The 25,832-nt window shown below is 35.4% G+C and overlaps 1 protein-coding gene across 1 annotated transcript in view; it reads right to left on the minus strand.

Moving 5' to 3' along the window:
• LOC107550178 (low-density lipoprotein receptor-related protein 4-like) overlaps positions 1–25,832 on the minus strand; it is a gene marked incomplete at its 5' end in the record, with an annotated part of 50,701 nt that overhangs the window by 7,213 nt on the left and 17,656 nt on the right. The window contains 17 exons of the mRNA XM_016231415.1: positions 1,903–2,016; positions 2,486–2,630; positions 2,888–3,090; positions 3,240–3,262; positions 6,620–6,791; positions 6,897–6,983; positions 7,071–7,211; positions 9,946–10,077; positions 10,818–11,007; positions 11,100–11,301; positions 12,112–12,217; positions 12,507–12,588; positions 13,835–14,043; positions 16,063–16,188; positions 16,926–17,102; positions 22,653–22,870; positions 25,400–25,556. Of these exons, the coding sequence (XP_016086901.1) occupies positions 1,903–2,016; positions 2,486–2,630; positions 2,888–3,090; positions 3,240–3,262; positions 6,620–6,791; positions 6,897–6,983; positions 7,071–7,211; positions 9,946–10,077; positions 10,818–11,007; positions 11,100–11,301; positions 12,112–12,217; positions 12,507–12,588; positions 13,835–14,043; positions 16,063–16,188; positions 16,926–17,102; positions 22,653–22,870; positions 25,400–25,556 (2,484 nt within the window). The remainder of the gene's footprint in view (positions 1–1,902; positions 2,017–2,485; positions 2,631–2,887; positions 3,091–3,239; positions 3,263–6,619; positions 6,792–6,896; positions 6,984–7,070; positions 7,212–9,945; positions 10,078–10,817; positions 11,008–11,099; positions 11,302–12,111; positions 12,218–12,506; positions 12,589–13,834; positions 14,044–16,062; positions 16,189–16,925; positions 17,103–22,652; positions 22,871–25,399; positions 25,557–25,832) is intronic.

The following is a 25,832-nucleotide window of genomic DNA, read 5'->3' on the forward strand; positions in this document are numbered from 1 at the left end:
AGGCTTGCGGCAACCACATGTGACGACCCCGGGCTGGACTCCGTTTCGTCCACGGTGAAAGCTGATCTGGCGATCGACAGCGCGAAGTTGATGTATTTCCTCAGCGACCAGCACGGATCAGCTCCAGGCATGACGAAGCGGATATCGTCCTCTTTTGGAAGACCAAACAAAGTAGTTTCGCTTTCACAACGAAGCACACAGCGTCTTCAGGACATGGCGGCGGCAGCAACAATACTACAGCGAGAATAAAAGTTATGCCTTCTTTCTTTGCGTGAACATTTGGGCGGCGTTATGCAAATCTTCCCACATAGTGAGGTAGACATGTGGGGGCGTGTTAGAACGAGCCGTTTTAGGTAGGCGTGGCTGACTCTTATCTTTTATAAAGAATATCTCTTTGGATTTGAGACTTTAGTCTTTGCAACTTTACAGATCTTCTTTATGCACCAAGAACTTGTAACACTCCAAAGAGAAAGGAAAAATTGAATTCGCATCTTATGACCCTTTTAATTGAAAAAAAAAAAAAAATTGGAAATAAAATATAAATATTACATGAGGCGGCGGGGTTGAGAACGGCGCGGCCGGCGGATCCGGCAACCACATGTGACGACCCCGGGCTGGACTCCGCTTCGTCCACGGTGAAAGCTGATCCGGCGATCCACAGTGTGAAGTTGTTGTATTTTCTCAGCGACCAGCACGGATCAGCTCCAGGCATGACGAAGCAGATATCGTCCTCTTTTGGAAGACCAAACAAAGTAGTTTCGCTTTCACAACGAAGCACACAGCGTCTTCAGGACATGGCGGCGGCAGCAACAATACTACAGCGAGAATAAAAGTTATGCCTTCTTTCTTTGCGTGAACATTTGGGCGGCGTTATGCAAATCTTCCCACATAGTGAGGTAGACATGTGGGGGCGTGTTAGAACGAGCCGTTTTAGGTAGGCGTGGTTGACTCTTAACTTTTATAAAGAATATCTCTTTGGATTTGAGACTTTAGTCTTTGCAACTTTACAGATCTTCTTTATGCACCAAGAACTTGTAACACTCCAAAGAGAAAGGAAAAATTGAATTCGCATCTTATGACCCTTTTAATTGAAAAAAAAAAAAAAATTGGAAATAAAATATAAATATTACATGAAAAACTTAAACTTAAGGGGGAAAAAACTCCAGAAATGTTGCCTTGGCAACTAATTGAAATAAAATAATTGTATGTTGTAAAATCACTAAAACTGAAACATAAATAACAAAACTAATACAAATTACAAAAGCATACAACAGCTGCTAATAAATGACAATTAATGCACATTTTTAGTAATTGATAATTATAAAGACATGCAAATATACATGAATATTCACTTTTTAATAGATAATCTGGATGAAGGTGTTTTACATAGATCAAAATCCTGATTGATACAGGCATATTCTTATTCAGATTTCTAGAAAACAGCATACTGGCTCAATGGAATTACGATTATCAGTGTACTCGTTAAATAAAAATAAAACTACTAAAACTGTGAAATGTTTAATTAAACCTGAAATCAAATAAAATATAAATGTTACATGAAAAACTTTAACTTAAGAAAATCATTTCAGAAATGTTGACTTGACAACTAACTGAAATAAAATAATTTTAAGTTGAAGTACTAAAATAAACTAACTAAATAAAAAATATATAAAATAAAGGCTAATACATATGACAAAAGCACATTAGAAATTTCCTGAAACTTAAAAATTATTATAACTTAATAATTGAAGTGAAAACTAAAAATATAAAAATAAAACCCCAAAATAATCGTGCATAAATAATACTAAAATAACATCTGGCAGATGTAAACAGTCATATCATGAATATATTCATTTGTGTAACATCTCGGAGTTTAACAATAATTGTGCATGTTGAACTCACTTGTAGAGCAAGGTCTGCTGTCAGACTCATCTGGACACGCGCACACAAAACTGTTACTCCGCGCAAGACACAAGTGTGTGCAGCCCCCATTATTCACACCGCAATGATTCGTTCCTAGAAAGACAGTAAGGAAATGTTACGGATACATTTCTTTATCACACATGTGCTCAATGTTCACGTATCAATAACAATCTTGAAAATATTTCCAAATAAAAAAAACATATTACACATGATAAAACTACACTTGTTTATATGCAACATTCTTAATCACACATAAAACATACAACAGACCAGTGTTTTGTAAATTAGTGCATATTTAATCATCTAATGCACCAATTGCATATTTAAGAATCATCTGATACAAAATACAAGATTTAATTCACTGTGATTAATCAACTGGAGAAGTATAGTGATATCTATTAGTTACAATTTGACCCTTTATTCGCCTGCAGTGTCTTGCTTTAATAATAATGACAAATCAAATGGTATATCACAAAATCCCTTCAAAGTGTGAGTTGCGCATTAGAGAACAAATAAAGTACTTGTTGTGCTCTTCAGTTCAGTCCCAACAAGTCAATCTTACCAGTCTGTCTTTGTGGCGACACCACTATGATGTCCATGAGGCCCTCTACATTAGCCAGCACGGTTTCCTTACTACGACCTGTATGCTTATCTATTCGCTGAATAGACTTGGTCTGCCAGTCCGTCCAGTAAATCCAACGGTCTTGCTGTGAGATTCGGGAAAAAGGAGTTAAAGGGGAGTATACCGGTTTCAACTGGGGACAAAGAAAGGGGGTAAAAAAAAGGGGAGGAAAGGAAAAGGAGGGTCAGAAAATGGATAGATGCAAAAGAAGAGAACAACATGCTAAGGTTATAAATGCAGAGACATAAGTGAAAGAGAGGATGGGTCAGTGGAGCGGAGGGTGATGAAGGTGCAGGTGAGTGACAGATTAAGTGAGGGTGAGGATCAGATATGGAAAGGTACCTGCGTGAGGGCAAACGGGTGTGATACGGGGCTGATGAGAATTTGACGCAGTTTGCCATTCAAGTCAGAACTTTCTATGCGGTCCAGGTGTGCATCCACCCAAAAGATCCTATACATGAAATCACGTGAAGTTTCAGTTATGTGTTCTCCAAAATGTTCAAAGGTACTTGCCATGATTATGGTACAAAATAGAGCCTGAAATGCTTAAAAGAAGCCATTTTTTTGCAGCAAATGAGCAAAGTGAAAAATAAGAGATGCCTCAAAAAATGTTGAAATTCAGCCTCAGGAGGTCAAACTAATTATTTTATAAGCCGTTTTATTTGTCACTAATATTTGGGACAAGTCTAAATACCATTTAACCTCTTAACTGGCAACCTTTTAAAGAAGACAATCAGCAGATTATTGCTGAAGTGAAAGCATTAAAAAAAAAATCAGTGTAAAAAGTAGTTATAGAAGTTGGTTTACTGCAAAGTAAATGTACATTATTTAGTATGAAATAAAAAATATATATATTTTGGAACCAAAAATTGCTATAAAATCAAAACCATGTCTAAATAAATTGATATTACAAGAATTGAGGTACCTGTGAGATTTAATTGAGGCACTATGCCAATACAATCTATAGATTTCTGTCACAATATTACTTCTACCACCAAATATGGAATCTTGAGACTCAAACCTTTCCATTGATATGCGTTTTGTCAAGATTAGAAAAAGTTTTGATTATGAAATATTGTAGTACATTTTGTAATATGACACTGCCCACTAGGGGGAGGTGCCCAGTGAAAGGTTTTGAAGTACTGATTTCAAAACAGTTTTCACAGGATACATTTTGAGTTTTGAAGCTATCAAATGCTATCTAATTTATGAAGCTTACTAAAATATGTAATAGATAAAAAAGCCAATAAAGAGTGCCAAGTGTGACAGTTAACAGGTTAAATCTCTGATTTGTGATGTAATGTCTGTTTAATTTTACTGTAAATTCCCTAAACAAAAGTAAATAATATAAAAACAATATATTTAAATATTATAAATCTCTTTCCCCATTTATGCAGCCCTCCACCTCCCCAGCACCACATATCTATCTATCTATCTATCTATCTATCTATCTATCTATGGTAAATAAGCAATGTAAAAACAATAGTTAAATGTAATAAATCTCTTTCTCTTTCCCATCTATGCAGCCATCCTCCTCCCCAGCACCACCTGTCTGTCTGTCTGCCTATCTACAATGTTTAACTCAGTCGTCACTAGCTACTGTGGGACCAAATGTTGTTCTCCCCAAAATGGGACACTAACTGTGCCTTATTCATGGAAAGTACTTCAACAGTCAAAGCCAGTTGTTGTTAGTGGTAAAGTGGCATTGAAAAAGTATAGCTAGGTGTACAACTGAAGAAAGAAAGGAAAAAGACAACAACATTTCAAATGAAAATTATTTTCAAAATCTGCAATAGTGTGTATGTTAAATCTGAGGCCACATACACACTGCAATCTAGTAATAAGTGTTTAAATGTGGTAGCGAATCAAAAAATAAATTAATCATTCAGTGTGCATCCCCTCTGAAAACATCACCACTAACATGAATAACCATGACAGTCAACAAGAAGCATGAATGCCAATCTGTTTGACCAAAGTAATATTAGTAACCAAAGGTGCATTTCTGAGTTAACCGCCATTGACAGAGGCACTGTTTTGTTGATGCTTGTAAAGCTGTTGCTTTCAAACAACTCACTCTTGTTGCCATGCCTGCTTATTTTAATGAAAGGGTGTTTCAGTGCTTAAAATATGGCCAAACTTGGGTTGTGTTCTTTTGGTCTTATTTTCTAAATATGGTCACATATTTGGGCTTATTTTGGTGCTGCAAGTCTCTTAATTTGGGCTTGTTTTGTTGAGCCATCTGGACAGCTGAATGTATGTTGTGTCAACTGTAATAAGACTTTCCCGTTTTATAGATCTTGCCATCTTTGATTTTTATGTTAGTCACTGTCACTACTGTTACTACACTACAGTTATTTGTGGCTAGCATGAAAACAAGAAAGAGGACTGACATTGTTTGTACAGTGACTTGAATACGATATGTAAGCCACCTGTTATAACATACAGCTGTCAATCTTAAAACCTGAATGTTTGAACATATGTGGATTTAACATATGTGGAGTTAATTTGGTCATAGAATACAGCCGTCACTTCCATAAATGACCAAACTGTGTGTGTACAGAGTGAAATTATGCACTCGACAGTGACAGCCATCAGTCTGCAGTGTGTTTGTGGCCTATAGGTGCATCAGAATTTTGTTGATAAGGGTTGAAGGTCCATTTTGCACATATATATATTTTTAATATTTTGTCTAAAGGTTCAATATTCTGTACCAGTAAAAAAAAAAAAATGTATATATATTTTGGAGTATTATTTCATATGTCAGGCTTTAAAGGGTTCAAATCTGAACTTGCAGAATTTATACATGGTTACAGAGGAAAAACTGGGCATCATATACTAATTGACTGAGGATCACACACACACACACACACACACACACACACTTTCAAGTCTTCCTGAACACAACAAAATTGTTGCCAGGAGACGCATGACAAATGAAACCAATGTGTTCTAAAATGGGCAATCATCATACTCTACCTGAGCTCAGCTGCAAGAAGCCTCTTAAGTCGTGAAAAGCCTTCGCTATAATTGTGTTTCTTGCTGCTGGCTCCTAGACCTTATATGAAAATTAAAATTGCAGTCTGACTATTAACTTGAACGACATGCATTTACAGTCTCTCCATCTTCTTACCCAAAAAAGGATAAAACTGTCCAATCAAATGCTTTAAAGAACAATACTATTAATAAAGTTATTAATACCACCTGCCTCTGACGTCCTCACTCATTCAGTCCTACATTTGTGAAAAAGCATTGCACTTATTTATATTGAATGTGCACTTGTAATGTACTTCAAATTTTAAAAGTATACTCCTCAAAAACTGTACTTGCCGATAATACAATATTAATGAAATAAAAGGCCATTTAAGTGACTTAAAGAGAAACAATTTCATGACTATGTTTATTAACACTTAAGTGCACTTTTAAAAAGTGCAATTCATAATAATTTCAAATTAAAAGTTTTACTAGTACATGTTTAAATAATGTTGTCATGCTTAAAGAAGTACACTTATTTTGATGTGTTGACTAACATACTATAGCACACGTAAAGTACTTGATGATAATATTAACTGTAGTACAAGTAAAAACGCAAAAATGTGTAATAATTACAAATATATTTAAAAACACGACATTCAAGTTTTAGTAGAAATGACATTGAAGTATATTTTAGTTTACCATACATGCTTGTTAGTACATTTGGCATATTTCAAAAATAATAGAAGTTATTTTAAAGATGTACTTAAGTCCTACTTAAGTGGGTCAAAGCACACTCTAAAATTCAGCTAATTCAGCTATAATACATTTTAATTTAAATTATGACTGACATGTAATTAAGTGTCTGAAAATATTACATTCAGTTCACACTTAAGTATATTCTTTTAAAATATAATATTTGCACAATAAAATTATGCTTAAGTGTACTTTTTCACAAGGGTATACAGTGAATGACACGCAATGTAATATATACGAAATTGGAAGCAAAATATGGTAAGGTTTGTCAAATCTTATGAAAAAAAACTAAATCCTAAAAGATGGCCAAAGGGAACCAACATGAAATGACAGAGTGAAATGGTTTACCCCATCTCATGGAACAGGGCAATGGCACGAGGGCTGTCTAGGTTCTGCCACACAAGCACTTTTCTCATGGAGCCATTGAGATTAGCCACCTCAATGCGGTTTGTCCCCGTGTCCGTCCAGTAGATTTTTCTGCCCACTGAATCCACTGCCAGACCATCTGTGGTCACTAGACCTGAAAGAGTGGAGGAAACACTTTAAAAGACTGAAACGTTGAGTGACTGGATAAAAGGAGTACAATTACTGTATGTAGTTTTGAGGGTAACTGTAGACTCCTTACCAGTTGAAATAATGTCCTCATATTCTGTACCATTGACATTGGCTCTGCTGATTTTCTTTAATGTACTGTCTGACCAGTACACTTTACCTGCAGGAGCATGAAGATATTCATAATGATATTCCCTAAATGAACATTCTAAGCGAAAGTGTCTATATATTGAGAATTTCCTCACACCTTCTACTGCATCCACTCCGATGGCAATGGTGTTCTTCATAGACACACTGACCGGCAGAACCACATCAGCGAAGTACGGGATGTCCAAAGAAATCATTCTGATGTCCGTCCGCCGGGCAAAGATCAGGAAGCTGTTCATTGCTGTAAGATGAGAGAATAATGAAGAATTTCTAAAGGAACATTTCATTCAAAAATCAGCATCCTTCATCAATAGCATCAATGTTTTCATCCGAAGTTGCAAATGATGTTTCTGAAAAACATTTGAATATCGTCACTTCCTGGGAAAATGGTGTAAAGTATCAGTACAATAATAAAGCTGATGTAACCAAAGAAGCCTGTGATTTTTTTTCTACATAATAAATTACTTGCATCAGAGCACACAGACAAAATGCATAAACAAACGCTGTCATGTTAGCTTGCATTTGGATGCCTAATGTTTGGGAACACAATCGCATGAGAGAGGGTAGGATATTATACCAAATATTTTCAGTATTTCTGAATGACTAAAACAGCATTTGAGATGGTGTGCAATGAGACTGATCTGCTGGTTAGTCCCATGTATGTATGTGTATACACACACACACGCGTGTATATATATCACATGGTTTTTTTCTTTCCATTTACTTTTTTTTTTTTTTTAATATTTTCAGTATTTCTAAATGACTAAAACAGCATTTGAGATGGTGTGCAATGAGACTGATCTGCTGGTTAGTCCCATGTATGTATGTGTATACACACACACACACGCGTGTATATATATCACATGGTTTTGTGCATTGTTGTGCATTTTCTTTCCATTTACTTTTTTTTTTTTTTTTACCATTTCAATTCTATTTTAAGATTTAAGATTTCCATCCAGCATATTTTAAATGCAATATCCCAAAATTCACACAAAAATGCATGGACAGAAACATGGGTACCGACTTTCCCTTATGATGTTCCAAAACCATATTATATTCTTTATTCCATGAAACACAAAAGGTGTCTTTATGTAGAGAGCTGCTTTCTTCCACACAACAAAAACAGAAGGTGACGTATATTTACAAGCTCCAAAAAGGACAACGAACTTGTCCAGTCATTTTCACTTAGTGGACAGCTATCCATTCAAGAAAAGTCACGAGCGTAAAAGGCTTTCCTAGAAGCATTATAGACAGAGAGTTTGATATGCATTTCAGACATGACTTGGTCAAGTGTAAACACATCTGGTTGTTCAGGTTGCATATCCTACACTACCTCACCACACCCATTCATACGCTACCAAGAAAACAGCTGGTGTCTCATCATATTTTTGAACTAACCTGGACGACAGTAATGTTCCTTCCGTCCAAATCTCCTCCGCAAACCACAGCTCCAAACTAGACCTCCATAACAGAGCACTGCACTTCCCTTTCTCAGCACAAACTAACTCAGTGAATACACCTTAATAAAGTCCCCTTTAGTGCAATTTTACAGGCAGAGGCTATTTGCACTAAGTGAAATTAGTAGTTATAATTAAGCATGCTTTGACAAGTCCTAATTATGACTTAAAAAGTAGTAATAATTAAGCATGCTTTGGCAAGTCTTAATTATGACTTAAAAAGTCATAATCAACAGAAGTAAAAATTTTGACTTTAAATGTCATAATTATAACAGTCAAAATTATGTCATACTAAGTTTAAATTATGCAATAAAAAAGGCAAAAAAATAATTTCAATTAATTTCAATTTATATCAATTTTTATTTTTAATCTCATAATTATAACTTATTGTCATAACTTCGACATTGTCAATTTCGACTTTTAAAGTCACAATTTAAATTTTTTAATGTGACTCGTGTCATAATTTTGACTGTCATAATTGTGAGTTAATATGTTAGAATTCGACATCAGTCAAAATTATGACGTACTAAATTGAAACGACTTTAAAAGTCAAAATTTTCTCAAATCAGTCATGATTATGATAAAAAGTCTTAATTATGAGATAAGTCAAAATTCTGGAATATTAAGTCGAAACTGAGATAAAAAGGCCATATATCCATTCTGATTTTTTTTTTAAATTTCATAATTACAACTTAGTATCATGATTTCGACTTTTTATCTCATAATTATGCCTTAGTATGTCATAATTTTGACTTAAAGCATTTTTTTTTTCCGTCTTTGTCGATGTTGGGTTTGTTTACGTCAGAATGCACCTGTATCTTTTATGCATCATAACACACAGTGTTGTTAAATTTAACCTGTTGATGAAAACTAAGCATTCTAAAAATCGGAACAATTCGTAATAAGCCATCTAGAATTATTCACAGAAGTGCCCCTGATAACAATATCACGCATGTTTACTGCCGCAATATATTGTGTTACAGTACACCAGCATGTTTACTACTCTCCACGCCACTGTCCCAGTTAACCTCATGGTTTCTTTTGTAATTTTGGTGGGCGGAGCTACTGTAAATAGCCTTTGTCAATCAGATAGCTATTTGCACCATCAAAACGCATCAAGTCGCCAAGACTAAATATCCCCTTAGGGACAGAGTTTCCCACCCCTGAGCAAACAAGTGAGCAAAAGAGACAAATCCCCAACTGAATGCCAATGGAAAGCAAACTGAATGGTTTTCAGGAGATGACTCTCACCTTCAGACATACCCCATGACATCATCTCCACTGACACATCATTACGGCGACCCCTAAACCCCTGAGGCGACTCAAAATGAGCATCAAATTTCAAAGATCTGCCCTTGCAACAAAAAACACGGACTGAACGGTCACCTGGAATCCCAAAAGCAAAGAACACCTGTGGCCATTTAATTATATTTCAAGTCAATTGTGGAGTTATGGCTACTGAATGAGAAGTTATTGCTGGTTTCTTAGATATTCGAGACATGGACTTATCGGCATTACCGTGAGTGCAAGTCTTGCCGTCCGCCTGTAGGTTGATACCAGTGGGACATGCACAGCTTGAGGCTTTGGGAGCAGGAGCCAGGAGGCAAAGGTGACTGCAGCCGCCATTATTCACCGAACAGGGCGTCTGGACTTTAGACAGAAAGCAGAAAGAGTGGAGACGGATGAGAGAGAGAGGGGGCTAGAAATGGCCGTTCAATCAGATGTAACCGATAACAGGCCTCTGGGTGTCTCGGTGGATCATTATACACCAATGAGACTCCAGACTGAAGATCAGTTACCGCTGGCCGTAATCCGCCGTCTGAAACCCAAGACATCGGATATGACAGAGACCCCACATTCCTCTTTAACACATATCTGCTAGGCATGCGTGTGAATTTCAGTTGTCAACAGGAGAAAGAAGACGAACAGGGCTGCTAAATGCTAACTTGAAAATGAATTATGTGTTTAAATTATTTCATTCATATTTATGGGATACATTTAAGGCATTAACCTAATATGACAAGCTAAATATATAAAGCAAATACTTATTTACACTAAGAACCTTTAACATACATGGAAACTTTTAATTGCACAAAAGGTTCTTTATAGCGGAAAAAAGGATTAGATTATTAAAATGTTCAGAAACACTTTATTTTAAGGTGTCCGTGTTACATGTACTTACTATTACTACTATAATAACAATTATGCATAATTACATGCAAGTAACCCTAAGCCAAACCCTAATCCTAAGAAGTGCAACCAAGAAGTGAACTCATTATAAAGCACACAGGATGCACCGCTGTAAAGAGAGGCTACATTGACAAAGTATTGTATATTGTATTTGACAGCAAGATCAAACATAATAGAGACAGTCTACGGTGATATTTTACCTGTAGTTCTGTGATGGTGGAACATGTGAATGTCCATGAGGTTTTCAAGGTTTTCTGCCAGCGTACTTCGGTCCAAACCAGTGAGCTTGTCTGCACTTTGGATGCTCTTGGATTGCCAGTCAGTCCAGTATATTCGGTCTTCATGGAGCGTCAACCCAAACGGATGAGGCAACTGACTGCCAATCAACACCTTCAATGAAGAAGGAACGAATGAAAGTTTAACCTGAGAAAGAATGAACTGCAAATCAATTTAAATAAATAGACGCACACACTCATGTCTACCTGTCTGCCTGATCCATCGAAGTTGCCATACTCAATGGTCTTAATGCTAGCATCGGCCCAATACAGTCGCTCAGTGCTGTAGTCGATTGCCAACCCATTAGGCCAGGTCAGGTTTGTTGAGATGATAACCATACGGTTGGATGCGTCCATTCCAGCGCGCTCAATCTTCGGATTTGCACCCCAATCTGTCCAGTACATGAATCTATGGTGAGGCAAAACAAATATGGTTATATATCTTGCCTTTATTATATCCTGTATACCTCTACTAGTTCATGTAATACTGCCAAATTGTCTATACAGCATCCTCCATTTAGATGAACACCTTTGGTTAATAGACTAAAATGACTATAGCTTCATTCAAAATATTCACAAAAATCTAACCTTTAATTGACCTAAATTATATAAAATTTCTTCTTCCAAAAAAAAAAAAAAGTGTGCCAATATTATTGCAACCTCTTAAAATTCTTAAGGGCAAAAATCGAACTGTAGTATAATTTATATGTATATTCTAATTCAAATTGTAAATTTTAAAATAGATCACGGGTTCGATTCCTAGGGAAACAAGAACTGATCAAATGCAAACCTTAAATGCAATGCAAGTGGCTTAGGAAGAACTTGCCAAATGCATAAATGCAAATGTTTTAAATTTATCTGCCTGGTTAACACTCAAGTGGTAAAACCATGACTTGCTGATTCACTGGGATATAAAACTGAGGTCAAGAAGAGGCCAAATTCCTTTACTTATCAATCGCTATGGGAAAGACCCAATAAAGTAATGAGGCTGTTGAGTTGCACAAATCAGGAAATTGCTATAAGAAAACAGCTCCGTTGTTGATAATGGTCATTTCGACTATCATTAAGACTGGGTTAGTATAGACAGAAAGGGGTGTGTATATATATATATATATATATATATATATATATATGTGGACACACATATAAGTCATTTATAACCATTTGTATTTGTGGAGGACACTGTATAGTATTGCATATCGAACCGTACTTGACCTACCCTCCGATCGGGTCAACGACAATGTCCCGGGGACGGTCGAGGTTCTCCCAGATCAGAACTGTGCGCATGCTTCCATCTGTGTTTGAAACTTCAATCCGATCTGTGCCTAAAAGAGTTACGAAAAATCCACTTTTTCTAAATAACACTGGAAAAAATGAATATCTAATTGGCATGAAACTCCAGACTGCAGCATAAGCCTGTCACTGCTCTTCTAGCATGTCACTCAGAGTAGCTGCGCTAATAGCATCTGCATTCAATGAAAATGCAGTAATGAAATTAGAAGAAAAGGGAGTGAGACGAGGGCAAGTGAGAACCAAAAAATGAAAACAAAGTATTTAATGAAGAGAGGTATATGGCTTAGATCTGATGCTAGGATCAGAAAGATGAATTAATACCTGCGTCAGTCCAGTACAGTTTATGTGTAAGCCAATCGATAGCTAGACCTGCAGGGCTTTCCAAACTGGTGTCCACCACAACCTGCAAGCAACATGAATGTCATCGGTCAGATTACATGACAAAACATTATAACCACCTACTATACAAGGGAGGATTTGTTCTCTTTTGCTCGTTTGTTCTCCAGGGGTCAGTATTTTACACATTTATTTCTTTAATATACCAAAACATGCATAATTCATACATTAGCCGTCCAACAGCAGTGGTGTGAAAATACCTAATCAAAGGCAAGAACAACATATTAACTAAAAGGACACTTAAAATATATATAATTAGTACTTACACACATAATGCATTTGATTTTTCATTTGCTCCCTAATTATTCCATTCTGTATTTTATGTATGTATTTATTAAGATGACTAAACAAATAATCTCACAAGTCTATAATGCTCACCACAGTTGCACTTATTTAAATAAAATACAGTAAAAACAGTAATTTTGAGAAATATGATCAAAATTAAAAATAACTGTTTTCTATGGTAATATATTGCAAAATGTAATTTATTCCTGAGATCAAAGCTGAATTTTCAGCATCATTACTCTAGTTTTCAGTGTCACATGATCTTCAGAAATCATTCTAATATGCTGATCTGCTGCTCAAGAAACATTTCTGATTATTATCAATGTTGAAAACAGTCCTATTTTAATGGAAACTGTGATACACCACCATTCACAAGTTTGGGGTATGATAAAAAAAGAAAAAAAAAAGAAATTAATAATTTTATTCAGAAAGGATGCATGAAACTGATCAAAAGTGACAGTAAAAAACATTTATAATGTTGCAAAAATACATATGTTTCAAATAAATGCTATTCTTTTTAACTGTCTATTAATCAAAGAATCCTGAAAAATGCGTTTCAGTTTCTACAAAAAAATATTAAGCAGCGATAACTGTTCTCAACCTTGATTTGAATAATACATGTTTCTTGAGAAGCAATGATTTCTGAAGGATCGTGTGACACTGAAGACTGGAGTAATGATGTTGAAAATTCAGCTTTGATCACAGAAATAAATTACATTTCACCATATATTCAAATAGAATTGTAATAACATTTTTTCCTCTGTATTTTTGATCAAATAAATGCAGCCTTGGCAAGCGCTAGAGATTTCTTTCAAAAACATCACAAAATGTTAATGATTTCAAACTTTTGACCAGTAGAATATATATAAATTATTTTTTTAAACATTTTTTTTAACACGCCACTGCCCACCAGTGTTAATCTGATCTTAAAATCTGATCTTTGTCTCTCAGGCTAAATTCCTGCTAACCTCCTGTTTGCTTCCATCCCATTTCGCTCTGTTGATGGAATCAGTGGTGACGTCAGTCCAGTATATATAACGCTCACTGGAGTCCCAGTCCAGGGCCACTGCGTTTCGAATATCAGCCAGTGGAATGACGTCGTCCAGCTTGTCTTCATTGTCAAAGCTGATTCGACGGATGTCCGTCCTTCGGGCAAAAAGCAGGAACTTGTCAAGACCTGATCAAAGACCAAAGGTCTCCTGTCAGTTCTCCAGATTTAACAAGTTCATCAGTACAGACAAACATTCATGTCACAAAATGTGATTATTATCATGAAAGGAAAATTATAAATTTAGCACGGATGTGTTATATAACATTTATTAATTACATTTGTGGCTGTATTATTAACTTTCTAGATAACACTTTATTTTAAGGTGTCCTTGTTACACATGTTACATGTACTTACTATTATAATAACAATTATGCATAATTACATGCAAGTAACCCTAAGCCAAACCTCAATCCTAACCCTAACCACGATAAATCGAAATGGAATCGAGATGGCGATTCGACAGAAGCTGCGATTGTCATGCGTATCTTTCAGTGAAGCACGGTTCTGTGATCAGCAGTAAATCTCCATCCGAAGGCCAGAGGGCGCTCTCGCACTGAAACCCCAAATACGCCTCGCAGAAGAAACCCAGAAAATGCCTATAATAAACAGAAGATTCAACTGCTTTCATTGATTCAACGTGACTAATAAACACACGATTTTGACAATATATGGTTTATCTGAGTTATTATTATTATTATAATTTTCATTAAAATAAAGTATATTTATAATGCAATGCTTTTATCACTGCTTAAATACTATGAAACATGTTGCGTGCCTTATTCTGTGTAAGAAGCCACATCTTCTCACAGAAGGATTTATTTCAAACACTCGACTGACGTTATGAGGTGAGATTGTAGTAAAAATTTTATTAAATGTGGTATTTTCACATGCTTTCAGACGGAGCAGCATTTACTTCACAGAGCCGTAGTTCACCGAGAAGCTATGCAAACACCTGTCATTATCACAAACGATTTCTTCGATTTCATAATCGCGCAATAAAATCGATTTTTTTTGCATAACTTGTCAGTGAACTACGGCTCTGTGTAGTAAATGCTGCTCCATCTGAAAGCACGTGATGATGATTTCCTGCTGATTACAGAACCGGCTTTACTAACAAAATGCGCATGACAATCACATTCGATTAATCGTGCAGCCCTAGTAAGTACGTGTACTTAATATTACTCAGCACTTGAATGTATGATTACACTGTAACAAGGACACCTTAAAATAAAGTGTAACCACTTTTTAAAACTTGCAAACAAGAAAAGTTAGTTGATGGAGAGAAAAGCTGCAATTATTGATTATGAACATGCATCAGCTCATAATAGTACGTTAATGATGTATATTACTGCACTGTAAAATAATAAATAATTAAATAAACAGCTACACATTTTCGAGTTTATAACACCTTTTGAGTCTCAAATGCCATCTTGAAACTATATAAAACCCATGGTAGATGAACAGAATACATTTTCCGAACTAGTCAAACACAAAGGGCTTTCATATTATAAAGACTGCCGAAATGTTAACGGTTTGTGGGTTCCCTGTATGCAATGCAACAAACATTTAATATTGTTTTGCGGTTTGCTAACTTTATTTACACGTTTGTTGTTGTGTCTGTCGTTTGTTTGTTGTTGTTGTCACTGTTCTTAAAGCATTTAAGCATATGTACAAATTTAAAACTACATCCTGGATATCTTAGATTTTATTTTGTTACTAACAAATTTTAATGAAGAAGAAAACCGTTATTGTCTTGATTAAATTATTGGCTGAATGAGGCATTTTGCATTTAGTGAACGAATAATGCATCATGTTGCCTTGGATTTTAAAGTTATTTTAAGGTACTAAAATTTACTTTTATGGATAGATACAAAAGTATAAAGTTGTCTCCAACAAGCCTTTGTACCGCTAAAAGTAAAAACAAAAATTCTGCAAACTTTCTTACATTTCTAATTTGATCTGTCAATAACCCATAACACGAGTGGCTCCTTGCGGTACCGACACAAAAACACACACAATCACTTTCTGGAAATGTGTAGTGCACTACTCCGGTTACTGTACCCTTAAGGTGAAGGGATATTGTTGTAGCACGAAAGGAGGATAAATATAAATCAAAGATAAATAACTAAAACAAGCAGTACTCACTCTGGGCACAGTTATAGTGGTCCACCTTTTTAAAGCCTGTAGGACAAGTACAGATGTAGGTCTTATTGCTTGGAAGACACAGGTGACTGCAGCCTCCATTATTGCTCCCACAGCGATTTCTCCCACCTAAACATAACGAGAGAAAAAAAAATTGAGAAAGCTTTTTAAAAATGTTACTATTTACTCAACCCAAGCTCACTGGAAAAATGAGCATGCGACGACATTGCTACAAAATTATATTACAGTGTTTCTTGCATATATCGCAACACTTGCGAAATTCAAAGTGAAATGTCCAGTGGGTGTTACATTTTATCTAAAACAGATGAATGTGGATCTGGCAACATTTTATTACGTTAGTTGTTGTACATATCATGGCAGTTCGGAAATGAAGTCTTTGAGCTCTTATATCGTGATTTGTGTTTTACAGGACTCGTACCCAAATGCACCACATCTCAAGTGCAATGTTGTACCGGGTGTGCTATCGAGCAAGTTTACTTCATCAGAAAAGCCAAATATGGAGCTGGATATGTGGTGCAAACATCAAAATGTATTAGTTTACAAATCATGCACTATGATAAAAGTGTTTTGAGGTCATAACATAGTATTGTGCAAGGAACTGCATGAAAATAAGCCTTTATTAATCGATAATCGGCCCCTGTAATCATAATTTGTGTGAAAACTGTTGGTGTTTTACTGCCACTAGTGTTCATTTCAGATGGAAACTGCAGTGAGTTGTATGTACAGGTGGTATGTATTTTTCAGCAATCTCCAATGAGCCTGGGTTGCATTTAGCTTAATTTGATTTGCGTTTGAAAACATTATATTCTATACTACAGATAATAGGGATATTATGGTTAGTTGACCTGCAGGTTGTCTCTGTGGGTGCAGAGTGTGGATGTCCATGGGAAAATGCAGCTTGTTTCGGATGACCTCTTGGTTCTTGCCAGTAAACTTGTTTGCACTGTTGATACTCTTGGTGTGCCAGTCGGTCCAGTACAGACTGTCTTCAAACACGGTGATGGCAAAAGGATGTGGAAGACCTGGCAGAGGGAAAGGTTCACAGCTATATTTAGCATCTGTACTCTAAAATGCACATTTTTATGCACAAGGGAGGAAAAAAAAGCTTGGCAAAAGGCGGGATTGAACCCGGGTCGATCGTGTCAAAAAGTCGGTGACGCGCTTATCCATCTGCGCCACTGGAGCTGATGTTTCACAGCCACTTTTTACTAAATGTAAATATACACCCCGCATTTTTTATTCCATAGTAAGGGCAATTAATACAATACATTTAAACTGAGCTACTTTAATAACATCTCCGAACTTTCTACCAGGACTCTGCTGTTCTTCGGCTGGTTCTTCCCCAGATGTCTCGTTCAGTCAGCGGTGAGCAATCCCAAACCAATGGCGCGGTCTCAAACTATACCTACCTTTTCCGGTTTGTCTGATTTGTCGTTGTGTTTTCTGACTTGTTAATTTGTTTTTTAGACTTGCATTTGCGTTTGTAATTTGTTCTTTTGTTTTCAGAATTGTGATTTGTTCTGCACTTCTCGGCCACCGTAGTAATTTTATACGATCTAATACTCATTCATATCAGTGTCCTACCCTAAGCAGTTTAGAAGAAATAGTAGTTAAAAATCCCAGTGCTAAACGTAAAATTTCTATGCTGCATAGCATTATTTTTCATATTTGTTAATGCTCCCAAAAGAACCTACAAATCATAAAAGATTGGCTTGGATTGATGATCTACAGATGGATGTTACAGAAAATGAATGGAAAGAAAATTGTGTTCAAGCGCAAACATTATCAATCTATACTTGTTTTAAACTAATCCAATGCAATTGGATAATGACAACATACTGTATATAACACTGGAAAAGTTGAATAAATGTAATCAAAATATTTTGGATATCTGAGGGAAATGTTCGACTTTCAAGGGAACAATATTTCATTGTATATGGCAATGTGAGCACTTACAGTCCTTCTGGAAAGATTCATTTGGTGTAATTTCTAAAACTATTGGTAAAGAAATCCCTGTTTGCCCTAAAATTTGTATTCTTCGTCTTCTTCCATCTGCCTTATCTTTGAAAGCATATTAACAGAAGTTTGTAAACCTGTGTCTATTGCATGCGAAACGCCTGATTGCCTTTCACTGGAAAAGTATTCATGGTCCATCTCTGTCACTCTGGATTAAAGAATTGTCTTCTTGGATAGCAATGGAAAGACTTACTGGGACTTTTTCCTACGTTTTTTTTTTTTTAGATCAGAATGGACTGACTCTGGCATGATCACATTATTTGGTTTTACTCAAAAGTGTTTAATGACAGCTGACTGCCTGTTAATATGTGAACTGTGTTTATTATTATTTATTTTAACATATCGTTTGTTTTCATTGGTAGTTACATGTGATGAACTTTTTTTTCTTAATATATTTTTACAGTTGCCCCTCTTTTGTGTGTGTGTGTGTGTGTGTGTGTGTGTGTGTTGTATATGGCAATGTGAGCACTTACAGTCCTTCTGGAAAGATTCATTTGGTGTAATTTCTAAAACTATTGGTAAAGAAATCCCTGTTTGCCCTAAAATTTGTATTCTTCGTCTTCTTCCATCTGCCTTATCTTTGAAAGCATATTAACAGAAGTTTGTAAACCTGTGTCTATTGCATGCGAAACACCTGATTGCCTTTCACTGGAAAAGTATTCATGGTCCATCTCTGTCACTCTGGATTAAAGAATTGTCTTCTTGGATAGCAATGGAAAGACTTACTGGGACTTTTTCCTACGTTTTTTTTTTTTTAGATCAGAATGGACTGACTCTGGCATGATCACATTATTTGGTTTTACTCAAAAGTGTTTAATGACAGCTGACTGCCTGTTAATATGTGAACTGTGTTTATTATTATTTATTTTAACATATCGTTTGTTTTCATTGGTAGTTACATGTGATGAACTTTTTTTTCTTAATATATTTTTACAGTTGCCCCTCTTTTGTGTGTGTGTGTGTGTGTGTGTGTGTGTGTGTGGGGTGTAAATGTTTCTTATGGCTCTTATGTTGGAGGTCGGGTGTTCTTTGGTTGGTGTTTGGTTAATATTACAGTATACATGTACTTCCTTTATCTTATTATTTTTCTGAAAACAATAAAAAAAAGTGCAGAAAAAATTCCGGTTCTTTTAGGAACTGATCACTGAAAGGTTCTAAAGTTTCCAAAATAGTTCTTCACTCTTAAAAACAAAAGGTTCTTTATTGGCATCGATGGTTCCACGAACAGCCTTTAACATCCATGGAATCTTTCCATTCCACAAAAGGTTCTTTAAAGTGGATTAAGTTTCTTTAGATTTTGAACTAATAAAAAAAAAGGTTATTTAAAGAACTTTTCACTGAAAAATGGCATTTTTGTGAAAACCCTCTTTATTGTTAAAGTCTCCCTGTAGTCAAATATTTTATCCCTTAACACTTATCTTTGGTCATCAAAATTACATATTTAAATGTTTTTTCTTGTGAAAATAATTTTCGCATTCCTTAAAACAGCTTGAATGCAACTCTACACCCTTGCCTCATTTACTATACGCTGATCTATGAATATGCAAATTAGTCCCACCTCCACTCAGTCGCACCAGCTAGCGCCTCCTGATCCACTGAACTGTAGTAAACGCAAAACAATGGCATACACGGATAATGACTGATAAAACTATCTTTTTACTAGCGGACAACTACAGTGAATACTGTAACATTCGTTAAAGGTACTTACTTGACGATGTTGTGTCCTAAAATGCCTTGAAGACTCGAATGCAGCCGTTTGTGATTCTTTTTTGCTTTAATTTATTTTTGGTTTTGTGCTGGTATTGGTATATTTTGCATGCTAGTGATAGGAATCGATCCCTTGACGTGATTGGTTATTGGTTTGTCACGTAGCAAACCGAGGGCTGTTTCAAACCGTATTTCTGGGTCAGCCTTTGGGAAACTACAGTTTTAAGGAGAAAATACTCAGCAATGGTGTTGATTAATAGATTGGCACATGGTTTGTCTAAAGGCATATTAAAAACACCATATAGACAAATAAACAACATACAAAACGTGATTTTCACTACAGGGGGACTTTAAGAGTGCATGGAACCTTTCCATTCCACAAAACATTCTTTATAGTGAAAGTTTTTTTTTTAGATTCTTTAAATGTTCTTCCCATTACCAAAAATGGTTCTTTAAAGAACTGATCACTGAAAGGTTCTAAAATGGTTCTTCTACAGCATCACTGTGAAAAACCCCTTTGGAACCTTCATTTTAAAAGAATATAGCTCCTGTTTTATTCCGGCTTTTTACTTTAAACCTGGCGTTCTGCCAGACTATGGGCATATAACGCACCCTGCCTGTAGCTCCCGCCTTTTCTGCACCTTTCACCCTTCTCCAGGTGTACACACATGGCGTGGGGTTGTTTTGTGATCTTATCTTTGTGGAGAAGCAAGGCTAGGTTGGCGTTAGAAGGCTTGTTTGCTTTTTTCGTCTCTTTTTTTATCTTTTGTTCCCAGCTCCGCTGCCATCTGCCTTCCCCCTCCGTGCTGGTACCTCTCTTGTCATCTCAATCATCTTTCACTTTTGATCTTGTTTTTCCAGTCAACATATCTTCTCTCTGTGTGTGCGCACCCTGATTTTTTTATAATGCTGGTGCCTCCCTCTCTGGTAAATCTGTCATTGACCACTGTAAGCAAATCTGCGTTGGATTTTTTTTAGAGCTTGGTTTTCAGATCTAAATATTCCCCCACCTTTCCCAGGTGCACAGGTATTTTGTTCCTGCAGACCCCGAGGCTTAGGCCTCCTTTCTAGCGTGCCATTTAGAGAGACTCCATCACGCATCAGACAGACAACTGAATTTATTCAACAGACACTCCTTAACCCCAAATGAACAGAAGACTAAAATACTACAGAATACTAGAGAAAGAAAGCAGAGCAACCTAATGTTTGCAGCTGTAGAAAAACTGAACTGATAATAGAATGTTACGTTTAAAAATAATTTGTGTTGAATTTAGATGTCGTAAAGCCTGTTCCATCTTATCACTAGGATATGTGCCAGTTTACCTGCACTTTAAAATTGTGATCTTAATCAGATTTTCTGATTTTGTGAAATCAAACTAACAGATCTAGTTCCTGTTCCTCTGATCATGATCACATGATGCTTCAGAAACCTTGTTTCAATGTGCTGATTTGCTGCTCAAGAAACATTTCTGATTATTATCATTATTATCTGATTACTATTATCATTAGTTGTGCTGCTTCATATTTCTGTGGAAACCGTGATACACTACCATTCAAAAGTTTGGGGTAAAATAAAAGAAAAAAGAAAGAAATTAACACTTTTATTCAGCAACATCACACTAAATTGATCAAAAGTTACAGTAAAGACATTTATAAAGTAAAAAAAATATTTCCGTTTCAAATCAATGCTGTTCTTTTGTACCTTCTGTTCATCAAAGAAACCTAAAAAAAAATGTATCACGGTTTTCACAAAAATATTAGGCAACACTGCTAATAATATACAAGTAATAGAACAATAGAAAGTGTTGAGGAAAGTTACTTTTAAAAGTAATGCATTACGATATTGTGTTACTCCTTGAAAAAGTAACTAATTGCATTCGTTACTTTTTATGGAAAGCAATGCATTGTTACTCTTGTGTTATTTTTTGTCACCTGGGCTGGGCTTGCTTATTTGATTTTAAGTTATTTTTTTGGCAACTGTAAAGGCCCTTTCACACCAAAAGTGAAATGAATAGACCTCAGGCTGAAGGAAGTGCCTCTGCACCTCCCTCCCAATCTCTCTCAACACAGGGTCAGGAGCGCTGTCAGCGAATAAATGGGGAAACAATGCAATGCATTACTTATTTGAAAAAAGTAACTCAGATATTTCATTGTAAATTTAAAAGTAATGCATTATATTACTAGTTACTAGAAAAAAGTAAACTGATTACGTAACTTGCATTACTTGCAATGCATTACCCCCAACACTGATAAGAACCATTATCAATAACCAAGCACCAATAATAACTCATGATACTTGTGCAGCAACTCAGCATATTAGAATGATTTCTGAAGGGTCATGTGCAAGGATTGAAATGAACTTTTTCACTTACCAGCCAATTTGGCTACTAAACTTTTAAGTTACTGGCGATTCAGTAATAAAAACATCAGAAATAAACCAGATTATCAAAGTCAAAGCTTAGATTTAAATACAGTATATTTATTATTACATCTGATTTTGAATCACTGAATTGCTTTCAGCTTCCTGGCAGTCAAGCACTGCCATTAAAATAAAATAAAATAGAAATAAAAACAAAATTCTCTGTGAATTCTCTTATAATTTTAACAGCACTTATTTTGTCGTAAACAAATATAGCGCACTCCAGACTGAATGCATCACATGAATAAATTACATTTTAAAATATATTCACATAGAAAAGACTTTTTAAAATATAATATGTATTTTTGATCAAATAGATGCAGCTTTTGTGAGCATAAGAGACTTATTTAAGGTGAAAATTTATTTTTTCATAAAATTATATATATATTTTTTTTTATATTACTATATATTATATATTGACTTTTTTTACCTTGGCTGATGACAGCCTTTCTGTTCTTCCCATCCAGGTCAGCTCTTTCAATGACGTGGTGTTTGGCGTCCACCCAGTACATACGGTGACTGGCGTAGTCAATGGTAAGTCCATTTGGCCAGAAGAGGTGTGTATCTGCAATTATTTTGCGATTAGAGCCGTCCATGTTGGCATATTCAATGCATGGCATATTTCCCCAGTCAGTCCAGTAAATCTTCCTAAAGAAAGAGCATAAGTAATGTGAGAAACATAGTTGTATAATAATATGCAGTCAGGATGCAACAAAGCAAACAATTAATGTCCTTTTTGATAATAAAAAGCTTTTGAAGAACAACATCATGCATTTTATCATGCATCAGTAAAATGGTGTAACATTTAGCCATTTCTCCAAGGCTTATTAATTCTCACAAACAGCAAGATCTGCATGCATCTGTGTGTGAGAATCAGTAGATACACAGCGGGTAGAAAACACAGGGCTAAATCTTGTTGGTGAGGGAATTCAAGCCATATTTCATAAACCCCTTTGTCCTCTATGACAAAGACCCATGATGAGTGTCGACTGCAGCTCAAGCCTTGTGACAATTCCTGAATGCAACTTCTGCACAACCTTTGTGATCAGAAGCAAACTGAGTTACAAAGTTTAGCCAGAAGTCACCAGAATGGTTTCATGCACTGCTTCCCATTGCTTACATTCAGGGGTGTGAAGTAACGAATTACAAATACTCACGTTACAGTAATTAAGTAGTTTTTATCAGTAATTGTACTTTTTAAAGTAGTTTAAAAATTGTGTACTTTTACTTTTACTTGAGTACATTTTAAGGGATGTATCGGTACTTTTACTCCGCTATTTTCCTCCGTTTGTGGTCGTTACATGCTTATTTAAATTACATTTTTATCCATCAACGTGATTGGATAGAGAGTAATAGGTCTCGTGACTTTCGTCAAATCAAATTGTGCATAGAAAACTTTAACCGCCGACTGTTTATCATGGCTGCTGGAAGCGCATTCTTCAAGCATCAATTCTGTCGCATCTTCCTCTAACTTAATATGTTAAGGTAAATTTAGGATTTCTGCATACTAAATGATTTGAATATATGCTTGCCTATCTACACGAGCACCTTATTGATGACCCGTGGCGTTAATATACTGCATCTGTGCCGCGTGATGTAATAAAACTGCAGCTCGTTAATAAATGTTTTTTAAAAAAAATCCATTTGATACAATCCGCCTTCATTTAGCAAGTGCACTCGCGCATGAACACTTTTCAAGTTCAACACTTTTTGTTCCGTTCAGTTGTGGATGCTGCCGATTCACCGAGACCGCCGCGGCTCAGCAAAGAGACATCCATGTGTGTGTGTGTGTGTGTGTGTGTGTGTGTGTGTTTTCCTTTGAAAAAGTTTCCCCAGCTTTCATCTTTTCTTCAACTGAATACTGTTTCCGTGCTGTTTTGATGTATTTTAAAGAGTCAAAATTAAAACTGCTGGATGAAAGATATTCTTCATTCTTTATGACAAACAAGATAATGTGAATTACAGAATGTACAACGTTTGTAAAATGTATCAAATTGTACAGCGTTTATTATGAGGGGGTAGAATCCACAGCTCAGTACTCAGTACTCAATACTCATGAGTACTTTTAAATAGGCTACTATTTTACTCTTACTCAAGTAGTTTTTTGGACAAGTACTTTTACTCTACTCAAACTACATTTTTTGGAAGGTAATGGTACTTTTACTTGAGTATATTTTTTCAGTACTCTTTCCAGCACTGCTTACATTACAGAACAACAACGACAAATGGTCGACAGAGGGGATTTTCCCCTATGCAAAAGAACAAAAAGATTGCAGTGACAATTTTCAGTGCATAAATTAATAAATGTACAGAATTTGCACGCACATAAAATAAAAGGTCCCAAAATGAGGAAAGAGTCAGATTTTTTTTAAAAAAGAGGTACACTTTAGAGTACTTAAAACCCCCCCGCTTTTGGACACTTAACTGCATGTTAACTGCAATTAAATGAAAATGTATTATAGTTTTAATTTATACTAAATGCTGACCCACTTAAGTAGGACTTAAGTAGATCTTTATATGCAATTTCATGATTACTTCTACTATCTTTGAAAAATGGTTAAAGTACTGCTAAATGTACTGACAAGCATTTATGATAAAATGACATGTATTTAAATATGTTTGTAATTAGACATTTGTAATTATCAAGTTGCACTTTAGTACATTTAAAATAATGTAAATGTAATATCGTGTATTATAATCAAGTACTTAACATGTGCTTTAGAATGTTAGTCACACATCAAAATAAGTGTAAAAGATTATTAAGACAATGATTTAAAATGTACTTTAAATTAAAACCATTAATTTGACATTATTGCCAGGTGCACTTCATAAAAGTGTACTTAAGTGAGTTCAGAAACAGTCAAGAAAGTGTCTCTTTAAGCCACTTAAGTGTTCTTTTATTAACATTAAATTATCTTCAAGCACAGTTTATAAAATATACTTTTATTATTTGAAGTACACTACAAGTGCACATTCAATACAATTAAGTGCACTTCTTTTTCACAAGGGGTACTATGAACATACTGTAACTCTTAGAAAGCAAGACTTCCTACCCAGTCCAAAAACTGCATTGCGTATTTATTTTGCAATGCTTGTGCTGAATACACTTGTGAAAAAACAGCATTATTTGTAAATTATAATATAAGTTAAGTAGAACACAAGAGTCCGAATACTTACCCTTCCATGGGGTTCAGAGCGATGGCACGGGGTTTCTCCATCCTCTGCCATAAAAGCACTTTACGTTGTGTGCCGTCCAGATTTGCCACTTCAATGCGAGAAGTTCCCGAGTCAGTCCAGTAGAGCTTATTATGAATCCAATCTACGGCCAGACCACCTAAGAAAGTAGGAAAAAAACTACTATTGCTGCTTGAAAAACGAAATATCATTGCTGCTACAAGTGTTATATATTATTTATTCTTTGTTTCGTTGCCGAAGCATGAAAATAACATTTTACATAATTTATTTATCATTCATTGAAAAATCACTCTGTAGTATATGTGTTTTAGACAGAGATTAAAAAAAAAATGTATATATATATATATATATATATATATATATATATATATATATATATATATATATATATATATATATATATACATTTTTTTTT

The sequence above is a fragment of the Sinocyclocheilus grahami genome, unplaced genomic scaffold (genome assembly GCF_001515645.1).
Source record: "Sinocyclocheilus grahami isolate Dianchi unplaced genomic scaffold, SAMN03320097.WGS_v1.1 scaffold390.1, whole genome shotgun sequence".
NCBI lineage: Eukaryota > Metazoa > Chordata > Actinopteri > Cypriniformes > Cyprinidae > Sinocyclocheilus > Sinocyclocheilus grahami.